Source organism: Haemaphysalis longicornis, unplaced genomic scaffold (genome assembly GCF_048455015.1).
Source record: "Haemaphysalis longicornis isolate Haplotype H1 unplaced genomic scaffold, Haemaphysalis longicornis Haplotype H1 scaffold_3, whole genome shotgun sequence".
Classification (NCBI taxonomy): Eukaryota; Metazoa; Arthropoda; class Arachnida; order Ixodida; family Ixodidae; genus Haemaphysalis; species Haemaphysalis longicornis.
Window position 1 is genome coordinate 91,954,694 of NW_027526335.1, and position 17,138 is coordinate 91,971,831.

A 17,138-nucleotide genomic window follows, 5' to 3' on the forward strand; every position below is an offset into this window, starting at 1 on the left:
TGTGAATCGAAAGAACGAAGAGCTCAACCGCGATGTCCCCTACTCCCTGGACGAGTGGACAGAAGAACAGGAGACGGAAGGTGCGGCTGCTGATGATCCGCTAGGAGGGCCCTGTGGCGATGAAGAGGACCTTGCCACGAGGCGACGTCAGGAACTACTAGACGACGCAAACCCAGTTCTCAAGCTTCAGCGCTATGCGCACACCGACGTCTTGTCCGATAGGCAACTGGCGGCCAAGAATATTGTAGACACGCTGCGTGTGGTCAAAAATCAGCAGGATGACGTCGATGCAGTACTCTCCGTGCTTGCCTCTCTTTCTCGGGACTGTGAGCCGAGAGTGCGGTTGGAGCTAACAGAGCAGTTGCCGGACATTGCCATTTTCTGTGCGAGTGCAGCCGGTACAGTAGGAAATGCAGTTAACGATCACGTCGTTCCCATCATAATACAGTGTCTCATAGACGACTCCATGCAGGTGAGGGAGAGCACGCGAGCGTCGTTGCTGTTTATTCTGGAACGAGCGTTGATTGATCCTAAGCAGCTCGAGGGGCGGATATGCAGGTTTGTGGTGCGTCTCACGGAAAACAAGCAGGGGCATGAACGCCGGCTGGAAACAGTCCCACTGATGACTAAAATAGCTCCTTTCTTGGGACAAGACGCAACTGCTGCTCTGTTTCTTCCTAGTTTTGTCAGACTATGTCAAGACAGCTCTTGCCACATTCGCAAGTCCTGTGCTTCCCATTTTGGAGAATTCTTCGACGTTCTGGGACATGTGCGCATACAAGAAAACCTTGGTGTGTTTCAAAGGCTGTGTGAAGACAGTGGTTGGGTTGTGCGCAAAGCCTGTGCCGACGCATTCATGTCAGTTTCGTGTGTGTGCTCCTTGGCTACTCGGCGCAGTAGCCTTGCTCCTATCTTTCTGGCCCTTCTGGACGACCAGTCACGATGGGTTCGGATAGCAGCCTTCCATATCCTTGGGCCCTTCATCTTTACGTTTGCTGACCCAGAGCGTACGGGACTCTACTGCAGCCCGAATGGGGTGATCAGGGTTCGGTCATCTGCAAACTCAGATGAGGATGCCGAGGAAAATGACCCGAGCGCTTCAGCTTTTGCTGAATCGCTCCCTGCTGTTGTCCAAAGGGGGCCTGAAAAGACCACCATCACCCTTACCCAAACAGCCCCACAGTGCTACAATCCTCAGACGCACATTGAAGAGGCCCCTTCAGTGCGCAGAGAAGTGGATCTGCACAACCAAGGGGAGCAGCAGGATGTGTGTGAAGATGAGGAAGGGGAGCCTTGCACAGACAACAGCGGCCTGGCCGTTGTGGACGATGGTCACGAGGACCCTGCTCCACATGAGCCGGAGAATCCCCAGGACTGTGCTGAGTCGCCCAGCCGACCAGCAGACCAGCCTGTCGCAGGCAATGAAAGACCTCTGGAAAATATTTCGGGAAAGCTTGAAGATCCCGGTGATGGCACGGACATCCAGGAGTGCTTTTCGGTGGAAGGAGACAAGCAGCAGCTTGTTCTGGAGGCAGATTACAGTCAGGATAGTAATTTCAATACATTTCAATTCTGGAGAGTGCCCGTACCAGAGGTCGAAATGAACATGCTGTTTCTAGGCAATCGTGTGGAGACTCAGGACCGAGACATTCTTTGCTTTTCATCAGATCTGAATCTAGAATTACTGCCTCCAGGTAATGACTACATCACTGCTGCAACGAACTTGTCCGACTGTGTTACCTCGCAGCCGAACAGTGGCATCGCCACCCAAAGGCTAACTGTGGATACTTCAACGTTAGGAATTCAGGCAGCTTCTCTCCCATCACTCTCCTCTTATGACCATGAGTGCAACGTTTCACCGTCCTCTGCCATTATTGAAGTTCCTGTGACCTTAGATGAGGCAGGGGAAATGGAAGGTGCACACAATGTACAAAACAGTGAGATGAGCGAAATGAACACAAGTGAAAGCTCTGTTTCTTGGGAATCTCTTAACAGCAGTCCGAAACACTGGTCTCCACATGACCAGGACATTGTACCTGTGCCGCTTTTGGAAAGGTACCAGACTATGACAGATCCCTCGTTATTTGTAGAAGTGGACAGCGAGATGAGACAACGCTGTGCCCATTGTTTACCTGCCGTGGCCCTTACTTTGGGCCGTCGCTTCTGGCCTTGTCTGCGCACGACCTACCAGTCGTTGGTATCTGATGAGCGATGGAAAGTTCGGCACATAGTGGCCTCCTGCCTGCACGAACTGGCCACCATGCTTGGCCCCCAGATAGCCTCGCAAGACCTTGTACCCAGCTTCGAGGCCTTCGTGCGCGATGTGGATGAGGTGCGCGTAGGTCTCCTGAAGCGGTTGGGCCGTTTATTGAGGAGCCTCAGTAAGAGGGACCAGCGCCGCTCTCTGCCGCTCCTGGAGGGCTTTTTATGTACCGAAAGGCGCGGCAACTGGCGCGATCGGCACATTCTTTCCGGACAACTGTGTGAGCTGGCTGAGCTGTACGACCCCGAAGATATCAACCAGTACCTAGTCCCCATCGCAAGTCAGCTATTGCTGGACCAGTCAGCAGAAGTGCGTCACAAAAGCATTGAGTCTGTGTGCGTCTTGCTCTGTCGCATGGCTTCGCAACCTCTTCTCCGGGAAAAACTTGTGCGTGACCTGTGTGCCAAGGCACATGACCACAAATGGGCCCAGCGCCAACTGTTTTGTTGGCTGGTCGAGGAAATGGCATTCCAGGGTAGCATGACCTGTGAAGAGTTCGTTGGGATTGCCCTGCCGAAGCTGTGGGAGTTGCGCGAGGACCCGGTACCGAATGTGCGCAGGGCCGTTGCTCACTGTCTGTCCACAATCATCTGCCGAAAAGGGCAAATGTGGAGCATTGATGTTCTGTACCAAGATCAAGTTAAAATTGCTCTCGCTTTACTGAAGGACGACGCGGACAGAGATGTGCGCGACTGTGCCCGCCTGCCCTCAACGGAGGATCCAAAGCCAGTGGAAAGGACTGATATCGAGACTGAGTGGACAATGCTTCATCCCGCCGCCTCCAGAAGCCACCCAGACTAATTCGGTGAAGGCAAATATAGCTGTTATAGCACTTGCGGAAGGGAGGAGGGGAGACGGGACTTCCGTTTGAAGAACTCTTTTTGTGTCTCCTAAAGATAACTATCACATCTGTATACCCTAACTGCACAAAATTTTCTACGTGGCTATCGTTCAGGCTGCGCTCTAGTTAACCCTGTCACTCCAGGGGGTTGATTACGAATCGGAATTTAAAAGCAGCTGTGAACTCACTCTACTAGTACAGGAATAAAACAGGTCTTTTCACTTCGGTGTATCGCGTCCTCTAGGGAGCTGTGCTCTCATCCATGCTTTCGTACAGTACTTCACCAGTTAACCTGGCAACTCAACACCATGAAAGATGCACGGTTTCTCAACTATACCAATGGTGTCACGGTTGCCTTGTTATCAATAGCGCGCAAATTCTGTATATGGCGCGGTCCACTGCTCTTGAAGTGATCCAGACGTTTTCTTCTACGGTCGGTCTCACTGTATCACCCGAGAAGGCGAGGTATATACCAGGGGCTAAAAAATATGGTCGTAGGAAGCTCTATGTCCAACTGCCATCTCTACACTTAGGCGCATACCATTTCACAATAACAACATAGCCCCGTATCCTTTGCCTGCATAATAATCAGTCGGGTGCCGTTACCTCATGGCTCAAAACACCTAGACAGTCTACTGCAAATGTCATCCGCCTTATTCGGGGGGTAGCCCTGAAAGTGAGAGCCGGCTGTTAAAACTAGTCACGTGAGGGGGTTTGCGGGAATAAAATACGTGTTTTTTCCCTCGTGAGAATCAAGTTTAACCAGATTGCATCCGTAATTTTAACATGTCTTCTTGCGTATCACCTAGCGTTCCTTCTTACCTAGTAAGCCTGTAGTAGTAGTAACAGTAGTAGAAGTAGAAAATCTTCACAGGAAAAGGAGGACCACAGGTCACGTTGGAGGGAAGGGGAATGCAGGTAGGAAGGAAAAGGGAAAATAAGGGAATTCTGGTAGTTTCTAAAGTACCAGTTCTCTGAGTTAAGGACCAGTTTATGGTGTCTGCAGTTAAGCCCGTAGTCATTACAACTGCGGCACGAACGTTAAGCGGACGAATATCAAAATACTCTACTGACGGCACAATTACTAATTTGCTTCGTATTTTTGTAATTTGGCGACAGCTTTGGCTTTCTAGACACCGACTGTCACGATATTTCAATTCAAAATAAAAAAAAACAATATCTTGGCCAAAAAGCCTAACATCAACCAGCTTGACCAGGGGTACGTGTTTGCTCACATGAAGCTTGCTTGGGGGCCAATAATTACAATACTTATATCCTTAATGCTCTCCTCGCTTGAACCGTATATCCGCCCAGACTCAAAAAGCTTGACACATCAAGCTACTCTAAAATGGCTCTACTTAATGACATGGCTGCCAAAACCCAATCTGCCACCAACTGATTTACTTATTGGGCCGCTCATTCATGCACTCTAAGTATGATTTCTCGGAGAAGCAAAACGCTAGACGAACGTGACAGGCGCAGGAAGCAGTGTGACCGATAAAACGTAATCGACTCGCTTAAATGTCCACGGTTTCCGACACACCTATTACGTAAGGTTTTTTACAATGCCCAGAGGCCCGAAAGCGAGCAAAATAAAAGAAGAGACACCGGACTGGACTCCGAACGAAATCGGTTGGCGCCCGCTGTTTCGAATTCTAGCCATCATCGGCGTGAAATGGCGATCGGAGACAGCCCCACGCAGGTTCCCGGGAACGTGGCTTTCATTTCGGCCGCTCGTGAGCCCCGTATCCAGTGCGCACGCTGTCGGTTAACTCCGGGTCGAGACGTAATGCCTTGTCGACCCTTGGGTCCCTTTGTGTTCCGCCAGTGACGGCAGTGTCGTCGTCGTTCGGCCACCGTTTCGTTCCCGCCGCACCGCAATCTGCGCGAGACCTGCACGGCATACCAAAGAGGCCGTTACCGCGCGTGGCCACCACATTCGATTACTTCCCTTTCACTTCGCCCCGTCTTTTCATTTTGTTGTATTGTTTACGTGATTTAAAAGAGTGTTTTCAGTGTCAATACGTCTTTTGGATTGGGTTTCAAGCGGAAGATAGTGGGAAAATAAAGTAGCGAATAAGATGAAAATAGACGGCAGTTCGGTTGCCACAGTGCGCGGTGAACAAAGCCTGGCCTTAGCATTGGATGACGGCGCAGTTAGCCGGGAAGCAAGAATACGGAGAAAAACAAGTCAGGGCGTTGGTCTGGTTCGTTTCGGAGCTCCTTAGAAGTCAGCGAGTGAACGGGTGCGATTCCTACAGGCAGCAAATTAGTTTTACATGGCCCGAGTTAACCGTTTCCCTGACGTCCGGTGGTCGGTGCTTGAGGCTGAAATCACGTCCGACCTTCTCTGTTGAGGTTCGGAGTGCGGCCGCTTCGAAGGCAGAAAAGAAAAAGTGAAAAAAAAAAAAATTCCAGTGCGGTTCCTCTCTTTTACTGTTTAGTATTTGTACTTTCGTTGATTCTTCGTGTTGGTTCTCCTGTTCTTTTGCAGTCGAAGCAATGAAGCTTCTAGTGCGCGAACGCGTTCACGCCAGTTCCAAAAGTCGATGGATGCTTAACGCCATATATGCATTCATAGCTTGCGCTGACAACTACAAAAACTTTTCCCCAGTATAGGCTTTAAACAGTCTCCACAGGGGAATTTTAACAGTCAACTTACTTTAAAGCGTGGTAATGTTTATTTTATTTGTCGTAAAACCTTTTATGTGTTTACATTCACAGACAGCGCTACTTCCTTCGCTTGCAATTTTTTTTTGCGCCTGTAAACGCCGCCAGAACAAGACGCAAACGCTACGGGCTCCGAGCCACCCAAAAAAACGTCACGCGTTCTAAATAAAGTAAAACGCATATTCCTGTTCTTCGTTTTACGCTACGTTGAGTACAATACTGCAAACGTAAGGCCAATGCAGTACAGGACAGTGCGCCGCATGCTTCACACGGAAATGCCGCACTCGCACTATCATTGCGTGTCATGCGTGGGACTGGCCGTGAGGCTGAGCCGTGAGGCTGAGCCGTGAGGCTGAGCCGTGCGTCCTCTTTCTTCTCTTCGTCGGTGCCAGGTCCCGACTTCTGGGGCCTGCTGAACCCGGACTGGAACCTGTGCAGCAAGGGCCGGCGCCAGAGCCCCGTCGACCTGAACCCGAGCACGCTGCTCTTCGACCCGCACCTGAAGCCACTGCAGGTGGACCAGAGCAGGGTGAGGCCCGCGGGAAATATGTGCGCCTCCAGCACGTCTTGAACACGCCGTGACTGGACGTGCGCGCCTTCAGTATTACCCGCATAGGCTACTCGCCGCGGCACACTGTAAATTGATTTACACCCTTTTCGTTATTAACTAACACCCTTACACCCTATCAAAAAAGAAAAAAAAATACACCGTTTGGAAGGGTGTAATTAACTATGAAAACACTCTTTGAAGGGGTGTATTCTTGTGTTTTTGCTAGTCTGTAAAGGTGTTAAGACGACAAAACATCCGTAAGGGTGTTATCCTTTGTATTTTTTTTTGCTTGGGTATAAGGGTGTTAGCTTTAGACAGTTATTTACACCCTTAGAGATTTAAATCATTTTACAGCGTGGTTCAGTGGCTTAGCCGTTCAGCTGCGCAGCACGCTGTCGTGGGTGTTCTTCCCGCGACTGTGCATCTGGTGAAGGCGAAGAATGAAGAGTGAAAAGAATGAAAGATGCCTTTGGCGGCTTAATTTGTCAGTAGTGCTGCCCTCCGGCAATATGCAGCCCAGGCGTAACTTGGGAAATCCCTAACGGAATTGCTGTTCTCCAGGCTCGCAAATGATAAGCCTCGTGACTTGCTCCCAGTCCAGACCAAGTAAGCGCTCTTTCTTAGTTAACTTGATATCTGCACGAATTGTAATTCTAAACCAATACTTTTAAACTATCATCGACGTCAACTCAACGAAGTTTGGTCAACATTAGCCTGGCGCCGAATTCTGAAAACATGCTTTGTCGATGGGTGGTATTTTGGGAATCGTTTGAAGCGTATCGTTAGAAGCGACAGACCCACCGCAATTTTCATACGAGCGAGTCGTTATATTATACGAGGAAGTTCTTCGGCTGTTAAAGGTAGTCCCTGCTATTTATTACAGGTTTTCGTGTGTTTTTAAACTATGTCAATGAGTATATTCGTTACTTGTTTCTTGTTTATAGAAGCCGTGTCGTTTGTATTGATTGTGAAGGAATGAAACTTTCCGTCGCAAATCAGCGCTGCATTCCTACTTTGTTCTCCCTTCATCCTCGACGTTTCCCTGGTTTGATTCTAACAAACATAAAAGAGGGCAGATCCGGGTCCACGATAAAGAATCCAAGAAAATTTTACCTCTTTGAGAGACTTATAGTTCTAAATTCCCCTAAATACTGATAATAATTGCAGCTTTGCCATGTTTGGCTTGAAGAGCATAGGACGAACGCTGGGAAAACATTTACTACGCGCGGCTGCCGGTAGTAGTGCGGCGTACAACAGCTTCTAGGCAGGCTGTGCATAAACGTTGGCCAGAAAGTATACGTCAGAACGGCGGGAAATATAAAACGCGTTCCGGCATTTATTCAACGGCCTTTTCCTTTAATGCGTTCTAGCGATGATACCCCGAAACTGCACGTTTTTTTTTTTTTGTTTTTTTTAATGTCCTAGTCTAGGGACAACCTGCAGACGTTTATACAATGATTGTGGCAACGCTGTTCCACTCAAAGGCCAATGAGATAGGTTAGCAGAGTTGAAAAATAAGCGCAGGTATGTTTATTGATGCAGTGGCGCCTGACGCAGTGGCTTCGACAACAACTTTCCGCAGTCACTACAAAAGGTAGTTATTTCAAGAGCATAACTATGAAAACACACTAAATTGACTAAATGTCTCGTTAATAGCTCTAAAAGACCGGGAGACAAGCTCCTCCCAAACAGCGCACAATACCACGTCTTTATATGACGTGTGCTGCACTGATGTTCTTTTTTAGTGCCAGTAATTAGAAAAGAATGCGCTCATAAACAATTTTAGAAGCGGAAACACGCGTGCTGCAATGCCAGTGTGAAGTTAATACCAGCCGGCTGATATTAAAGCTGAAGTTAAAGAAATTAAAGCTGCCGGCAGAAAGCATAGCCGGAATATGTAGGATAATCTGCCTTGCGGTAACTACTAGGAGCGATTCAAAGAGAGGACCTGTAAGGCCTTCGTAAGTTGACATGCCTGCGTATACTTCCTCTAACGAAATGTCATCTGAGCAATGCATGCATGCATCGTTGTAAAGCCACCTTCAAAAGAGTTTGATGTCATGCTTGGTTTTGGTGGACCTGGACTTGCCACAGCGTGGGTTGCAGTGGAGCCTAATCACAAAGAAAAATTGTGGTGTTGCGTGTTTCCCGACATTTGACACAACACACAGCAACACAAAACTTAGCAGCACAGAACTCAGCGACATAACTCGCCGACAAAACTCGGCTAGAAGTGTTGCTCCCGCACCCTCACATCATGAACGAAAGCTTAGGTGCTCCGTAGTTTTTTGCCGGAAAAGGAATTAGCTCCACCTGGAACTGATCTTTTACCCCACCTTCTACTTGATGAATGGCGTCAGAAATTGCCTCTTGCTCCATTTTTTTTCGTGGGGATATACGTGCCCTGAGTGCTACTTCTGAAGCTGAGTGGCTGAGAAAACAAGAACATTATTCATTTTGTATACGTTCCAAAAGAACCGAGCTTTCTTTTTTTTTGGTTTTTGATATTGCCTTATTTTCCCAATTTACTTACTCTAGGTCCAGCTTGGGGAAGCGTTTCATTCGTGCCTGCGAAGTGAGCGATCACAATTTTGCGTGTCCGACCGCGTCGGTTGATCACGTTCGCTCTCAGCGCCATATTTCAACGCGTGAGCGCACTTTTCCAAATGTTGGACACCGGAAGGAGAATTTACGCACCAGTTTTTTTTTTAGGTTGCCTTCTTTCGCGAACTTTTCATCGTTTCTTATCTATATGAGTTCTCCAGCCCTGCACTCTTTGAGAGCGTGCTAGTGTTGTGTGGAGGAGTGTTAAGTAACGTTTCCTACTTTTACTGATATTGCTGGATGTATTGTGCGCAAATATGAGAAATAAAACGCAAAGGTGAAATGGAAACTGGGCTTGTAAACACACCGAATCATGCTATTCAATGATTATCGCGCTGTTAGTACCCACCGTTTAATATTATTAGTATTTTCACACCCGGAAATGCATGCCGGGAGGATATAATGTTACTTGCTCGAGAGAGAGAGAAAGAGAGAAAGAGTAAACTTTACTACGAGTAGCAACATGTGGGTAGGGAATTCCGTTCAGTACCATTCGAGACTGAGGACTCCATTAGAAACCTGAATGCAGAAAGGCAAATCATACACGCTCACACTTTTACTTTACTCTACTGATCTTTAAAACAATGGTGCGTATTCATAACTAGTTTAACACAAAATCACGACGCGCATACACGTACTGAGACGAATGAGCTTGAGGGGTAAATTATGCTTCCCTTTACAAATGGTCTTATTAATAACTAATCTACTCAGAATGCATATTTAAGTGATGAGGCGCGTAAGCATGTTGTCCAAATATTATTTTGAATGCCGTGCGACTTTGGTGGTGACCGCGTGCAAATAGTAGACACACTGCGACATTAGTTTCCAAACGCCTCGCGTTTCATAGAAGCGTGGAAGCTCGGCAGTTCTGGTTTCCAGACGTAAAAAACTCACGAAAACATAGCCATATAAGCTGCGCTTAAAACTGACCAGGGTGAGGATTCGATCCTCTGCCACGCCGGCACTGCCCGCTCCCTCTAACTACCGCAGACTTCGGAGCGTAAAATTAACGTACCTTAGCGTGAAATTTCAAGAAAATTCAATTCAAAACAGTACGGCATCTTTGTGGTAAATAAAACCGAAGGAATTTTTTTCCGGGTCATTACAGAGTCCACCATTCACAGAAGGCGCGAAATATCTTTACTGTGCCGCCATGTCCTCATATGCATGGTTCAGCGTGAAGCCTGAGATAGATAGTTTCTGTACATAGAGGAAGAGGCATTTTACAAGCTCACACAAAAACGTCACGTGTGGGTAGACCATCGTAAAAGGTCTATAGAGAGGTGCAGGCAACAGCATCGGTATAAATTCCTGTAAGGCGTTTTACTCAATACTGCGAATGATAGGAAGGTGAGCCAATAAAAACTTGAGAGTAGAGCATACCTCGTACACAGGTCCCACAAACATGACTCTAAGGGAAAACTTGAAGAAACTATAGTACCAGAAAGAACATTTGCGAACTTTACTGGACAAAACACTCTAACAATAGGATGAGATGAATGGCGAAAGAAAAATGCACTGACGATTGCAATACCCCCCAATGCGAAACTTTGGTGCAGCGCGAGCTGCAGTCTTCTCAGTCACGGCGCATACCTTCTGCGTCTTAGGAAGTGACCGCGTGATCAGCGAACACACGGTGACGCGCGCTACTCTGCTGTTAATTCACAGCGCGTCACCGCCGCCGACCAGCGGGTTCTTGCAAATCGTGTTTGGACCTCCCGCGCAAATGTCACGTGGTTCGGATTAGCGGCGAACAGAACAACATCTGGGGAAAGTGTCAGGGCCTTGGCAGCGACGCATGAAACAAGAGTGAGGGGCCGGTAGCGAGAGAAAAGACGCATTCGCCAGACGCTCCTCTTCGTTTTCTTTCTGCCGCCGCTGCTGCGTTCGCTCACTCGGCTACACGGACATTAACAGACGCCGCCCCTCTGTAACCCAGGTAACGGCAGCCAGAGGGCTTCGCACTAAAATGAATGCGACGCTACTAGCCGCAACGAGAGGCGTGGGACCCCGAGCTCCCCAGCACGGACTCGAATACAGAGGTTTTCCCGCCTCAGAAACTCATGCAAGAAAACGGCACAGCTGTTTCGAAAGTCCCCTGCGGATTATGACTTCCATTTTGGGCCAGTATACTGGTCAGTTCTTCGAGCCGCGGCGTTCGGGCATTCCTTGTCTTGGGCGACAAACTTAGAATCGTTGCAATCGCCGACAATCTCGACTTTCGCAGGGCTGACAAGCATAATATTTGCAGTGTTCCCTCCTTGACCAATAATTTGGGTGGTCACTAAAGTTAAATTCACAAAGATCTCTTGCCTCCGGTTCTTCTCATGCATGCTCACCTCATGGTGGCCTCTTGGAACTGAATGGCTGTGCCCGCCGCCAAAATACCCTTCCATGCCGGTGAATTACCACATGAACAGTACACGCTACCGGCGCGAGACCAAAAACAAACCTGTAGTTACGCTCGAAGTTTTGTGCAGCGCAGTCTTTCTATTTACGGCAGAGCTACGGCGTGGAACATATTTTCTCCTACAAAATTAGTGTGCGTGTTACATATTTTGCGCGGGGCCACCGCGCAAATGTGGCTCCGTAATGTGACTGCGTTGGCCACTGCCTCGTGGGCGATTCACTAGATGGCGCAAGCTCGCCTAAGGCGCATAGTTTAAACTTGTGTGTGGCGTTATGCACGAGGTTGTCTGTTACCTCGTGGGTTATGCACTAGATTGCGCTAACTGGTTTGAGGAAGCAACGGTCAACTTGGCGATGCAACGCAGAGACAGGTAATGTTCTCTCATTTGTACATTATGCCAAGAATTTCGAGAGGAATTTTTTATGTGCCCCTATAGTTTTCGGGGAAATCTTATAGGGTTACCACAGCTATGAATTTTCACTTTTATTTTTCTAATTAATGCGCAAGAAATGTGACGTACTTGTCTTTCATTTCGTTGGCTTCTCCACTACAAGAGTATAAGTGCGGCAAAGTACCCTCTACAGGAAAGCGCGATCGGGAGGGAAGTAAAGGGATAGTTTTCGTCTAGCGCATCTGCGGAAAAAAAATAGCAGCGGCTTAGCTCGGCTATGCCAGGATATACCTAGCGTGAGCTAAGGTTCAGCTGGTTATTCTTAGGTTTCCTGGTTGTCTAGGATTAGCTGATTATCATGCTTACTGATGCTAAAAACGATTTCCAATCCAATCCAATTAAATCCGATCCAGTCCAATCCAATCCAATCCAGTCCAGTCCAGTCCAGTCCAGTCCAGTCCAGTCCAGTCCAGTCCAGTCCAGTCCAGTCACTGCTGGACTGGACTGGAGCCACGCGAAACGGCAATCAAGCGGCTCCGGTGCAGCGTCAGAACGGAGTCGCACAGCTAGGCACGCGCCGGCACCAGTGCGTCTGCCGTGGCTATGACGCCACTCCTCTGGAATGCGCAGACCGGCGAATGTGCAGACCCAATTCTCTAAACACCCGTACTCCGACTGGATTGGATTTCGATCCAACACAATCCATTTTAATCCAATACAATCCAAATCTAAGCCAATCCAATTCAGTCCAATCCAATCCAATCCGATCCGCCAGGCGAAACTGCTCAACCTTGGCCAATGTAGCTTACGCTACAAAATCGCAGTCTTGTCAGACGTAAACAAGTGCATTAAAATTACGAGAATCTCACATTTCGTTGAGCGGAGAGAAGAAGGAAACGAGGGAGCGGCGAAACGCGAAGAAGGGCACTAGCCCTCGAGGTCAACCACCGTTGCGAGGCGCCACTGGGTTGCGGGGCCGCGATAACTCGGCTACAGAGAGCACTCAGACAAAAATGCTCAGGGCTCGCCACTCAGCCGCGAAATCGTTCGGTATTCACGCTAAAGCTATGGTGCGGAAAAATCCTACGTGTAAAACAAGGCGCACAACGTCACGTCAAATGTGAAAACGTAGCCAGCAACTGACGCGTTATGCACCACCCCATGTTACCCAAACACGCACACTCGAAACCAAACGCGAGTTATGTGCTGATGGCGGACGGGCAGAGTACACGAACGTCCACCTCCTCGTTGGTCGACGAGCGAAACTAACCGGAGAGGTAACGGGGGAACAGGCGTGGAGCCGTAGTCGCCGCCGCAGCGAATACTCTTCGCAATGCGAACGCGCGCTTTGGTTTCCAAACAGCGGGACACCCACCCGTGGGGCTGTAGTGAAACTCAGCGCCGCCGCGGCGGCAGAATAGTGGCGGGCGAAGAGTGGAGTGCCGCCAGGTTAGTTCCCGGTGGCGCCTCATTCATAATGCATGTTCTCCGGTCGCTCGTTCAAGATGCATTACGCCAGTGAGTTCGCGAACAAAGGTTTCTTTTCGTCCTATCGCGCGCCGATATGTGCCGGGCGAGAGAGCTCGAACACTGGCCTATGTATCGCCCGCCAGAGAAGAACCGTGGAACTGCCTGACCCCGGCCTGTGCATTTTGAAGTTTTTTTTTGTTTTTTTGGGGGGGGGGGGGGGAGGGAGGGGGCATTCACATACAACTGTTCGACACGTTCCTGCTGGGCTATCTTTTACGAAGAAAAGTCCTCCTGCTCCTCCTCCTCCTCCGATTCAGGCGCGGAGGTTTGCTTGCCCACACTAACGGCAAGCGCAATACGGTAGAGTTATCAGAATGTATCCTCTCTCGTGCGGCTTCGGAGCTTGCGTTCGATACACAAAAGCGATTGTGGGGAGGACTGTTTTTGCGTGTGAATAAACCAGGTTGAGTTACCGCGGGCGATTTGAATAATTAACCGATGCCCCGAATAAAGCGATGACGCGATAAGTACCCTTTATATTCTCTTTTCGTAGTAGCTTTCGCTCACTGTTAAAAAAATCTCCGAAAAAAAATTAGCAGAAATCTCTGTCCCTTCTACTGGTGCAGATGTGCTGCTTCAAAAAGCAAAAAAAGTTTTTGTAGTAAACGACGTGGGTCATTACCGCTATTATTTACTGCCTTTAGTTCGCAAACCAAGAGAGATATACGAGTGGAAAGGCTAAGACTCCCTTCGTCTCTTTTTTTCTTCTTCTTCTTTTCTTAACCAGCTTGATAAATGTTTTCGAGCTCCGCTCTTTCGACGTGGAAGGTAGCAAAGGCTGTTCTGAATTCTCCATAGGAGAGATATACGTGTGCCCCCTGGAAAACCAAGATAACTTTGTAGAGTTCCTTTATTATTATTGGTTTACAGAACCCCTATACACTAACATCAGGAGGCGCTGCTTTTTTGTCTTGTTAAAACGAGCTATAAGACGGCACAACCCCCCAAGCAAGGAAGGCGTTGCTGTAGGCCTTATCCTAATGATTTCGACTAGCCAGACGTAACCATGTTAAAACGCAACGATGTTTCGCCAGGCAAAAAAAAAAAAAAAAGACAGACAAAATTATTATTTGCGGCAGTTCGCCTGGCGGTGAGATTCTTCCCCTGACTGTACCAACTCATCTATCATATTTTGCAGCACTTCCCCGATGCCTCTAAATTTACGTTGCTCACATCCGGTGAGTTGCTTTTTTCAATCGAGTGGGCTCAAAGAAGAATGCTGGGGGCTCGGCCGAATCAAAGTAAACACCAACACATAAATAAATGTTTGCCGACGTTTCAATGACACGGTCTTATAATGCGGTAAATGTAATAAGGAGTTGATAATTGTACTGAGTAAGCAAAATAGAAAGCTTGTAAGCTAACCAACCGACCTCAGGGCATGATTTCGAAATAAACTATGGAAGAGAGGCAGACAGAGAGACAAAGAACTTTATTCAGGTCCTGCGGAACTGTGTTGGACCACCCCTTTCAGGGGGAGTCCGTGGTAGTCGTTGGCCGCTCCCACGCAGGGACCGGAAGTTAAATATATGTAACTGTACCAACTTTCCCAGCTTTCCACTCTTGCGCTCCCACTCTTTCCACTGTTGCGTTTCCAAATCATGCGCTTCTGGTACCAGAAGCGCATAAAAATAATTGAAAATCTGTCTTTGTTTCTTTCCGTTCTTGGCGTTCTGCCTACTTTCATCGCCGAGCTTCATACACCTGCGACACGAATCATCTAATGGTTGGAGAATGTATACGCTCACCGCTTCCCTTGGCAGTCGTTTCGTTACAGTTATTGCGAATGGCAGCGCGAAAGCGAGGGAGCGTCGCTTGATTATGCGCGGTAGCAGACGACGCGCTCCAAATGTCGCAGACCGATTGTCTTGGGCGCTGCCTCGCAAAGCGTTTTCTTGCTCGCACGACATTCCGTCCCCCGATGGGTTTGTTTAGGAGGCTTCACACTCTGACAGAACGAACATTGCCTAGCGATGCTCTTTCTTGGATGTCCTCGACAGCTACCGCCGACGCATGCCAGTGGTTTGAAATGCCGGCTTACTTATTTTACTATGACACGCGCCCTTTTTTTCAGGAAATTGGCTTATCATAAAGGATTATTCATAAATGACGTACCGTACATTCATTTGTACTGGACCCACAGCCAAAGGCTAGTGTGGTGCCCATCGTAACATGTACATACAATACAATTTAGTCGAGTGCAGACGAACATGTCTGGCGTCAATAATAAAATTCCAAGAATTTATGGGCCGCGTTATGCATACGATGCGTGAATCTTAAAATTAGGAAAATATACGCTCACGCCTAAAATATGCGGTCCTGCCTAGAAATTGACACTTCTCCCTTGACAGCGGGATACAATGCGCGTTTCAAAACCTTTCCGTTGTATTCTTAAAACATAGCATCGGTAACCGAACAAATTTTTTTCCGCTGGAAGCATTTCACTTGTAGAGACCAAGTTTTGAAACTTTGATCAGATGGAGGCCCGCAATAACAGACAGTGGCAACATAAAACGGTTTCCGTACCGCACCTGAGAGCGTAGACAACACCTTTAAACAGTGCATTTTATCAACGAGTCCCAAAGGCAAAACGAAAATGACGGCACGTGCCGTGTTCGATTGGCAACCATCGCTACTGCTTTTCATCACTTCCTCAAGAGGGCCGCATTGTCTCCCAAGGCGGCAAACCACTTTCTCAGTATCGCCCTTTCGTTCGAGGCTTACGGTAGTCACCGCTGCCTCTGGAAATCTCGGCGTGGCCGTAATGCATTCCCTGCTCCCATAGGTACACGTGTGTGCGCGAACCTTGAAGACCCTTCAAGCTTCGGCGGGAATTCGGGCCGCCTGGCTCAACTGTAAAAGGCCTAATCTTTTAAAAGGAAAGTTTTGTTCGTGTTCCCGGGAGTGGATGGTTCGCCTCTATTTGGTGAACGTGTGCTTACCACCCGCGCTGAAAAGCCCAGCGTGACAGCAGCAGCAGCATGGGGGTAAAACGAAAGGGTGCAGGCAAGGTTTTGGTTGGCAGGCTGCTGGTTTTGAACGCTCCCTCTGCCCTAACATCTGCCCCCGCCACGCAAGCTTCTAGCACCTCGGCTCTCGAAGTTGAAAGATTGTTTTGTTATATCCGCGTGCGTTGTTATATTGGCAAAGCTGCTGTCGCTTTCCCGTAGCTCCACATCTCGAATTTAGGGCTCAATGTAACGAATAACGTGGGTAGGGTGGGGGGAATGTGTGGTGGGCAACCTTGTGGGCTGTTTTTACAACTACAGAGCCCGAAAAGGCATCTGGATTTGTGTTTCGTTAAAGCTATCTTACTATATTACTGAACATAAGTACATTTCAGTAGACTTTGTTATTATAGTTATTTGTAGCTGCTTCTATGCTGTTTACGTCGCCAGCTCGCATACAGTCACGGAGATACAAACCTCTCGTTTCCTCAGTGAGCTGTGCGTGCATATCCCAGAAATTTTACGGGCGACAGTATTTCTTAATCTACTGAAGCACCATAAATTTTCGTTCTGTGACTATCGCTCGCATCAGCCATAAGTGGTAATGGTTAGCATGGTAACTAATCAGTTACTGAGCTACAAAGAATTGGTGGGTGATTTTTGAGGGGAAAAGCAGTGTAGAAGGAGGGCGGGTAAGGGTTTAGAGGGGAAAGGACAGTTGTGTGGAGAGCAAGGTGAATAGAGGAGAGAAGGGAGGGAGAAGGGGATCGAAGAAGTGTGCAGCAGGAGGGGGATGGAAACTGAGGAATCAGGAAAGTATGGTGCAGTGGAAGGGAAGAGTGTGATTGGAGTGGTGGGATGTGAGAGGAAGAGCTGGAAGAGGAGGGCGCGGAAAATGATGGACGGGGGTGGGGTGAACCGAGATTGTAAG

At 48.3% G+C, this 17,138-nt stretch overlaps 1 protein-coding gene across 1 annotated transcript in view; it reads left to right on the top strand.

The window, feature by feature from the left end:
• LOC144174858 (carbonic anhydrase-related protein 10-like) overlaps positions 1 to 17,138 on the top strand; it is a 206,100-nt gene that overhangs the window by 128,712 nt on the left and 60,250 nt on the right. The window contains exon 3 of the mRNA XM_077703802.1: positions 6,167 to 6,303. Coding sequence (XP_077559928.1) covers positions 6,167 to 6,303 — 137 coding nt within the window. The remainder of the gene's footprint in view (positions 1 to 6,166; positions 6,304 to 17,138) is intronic.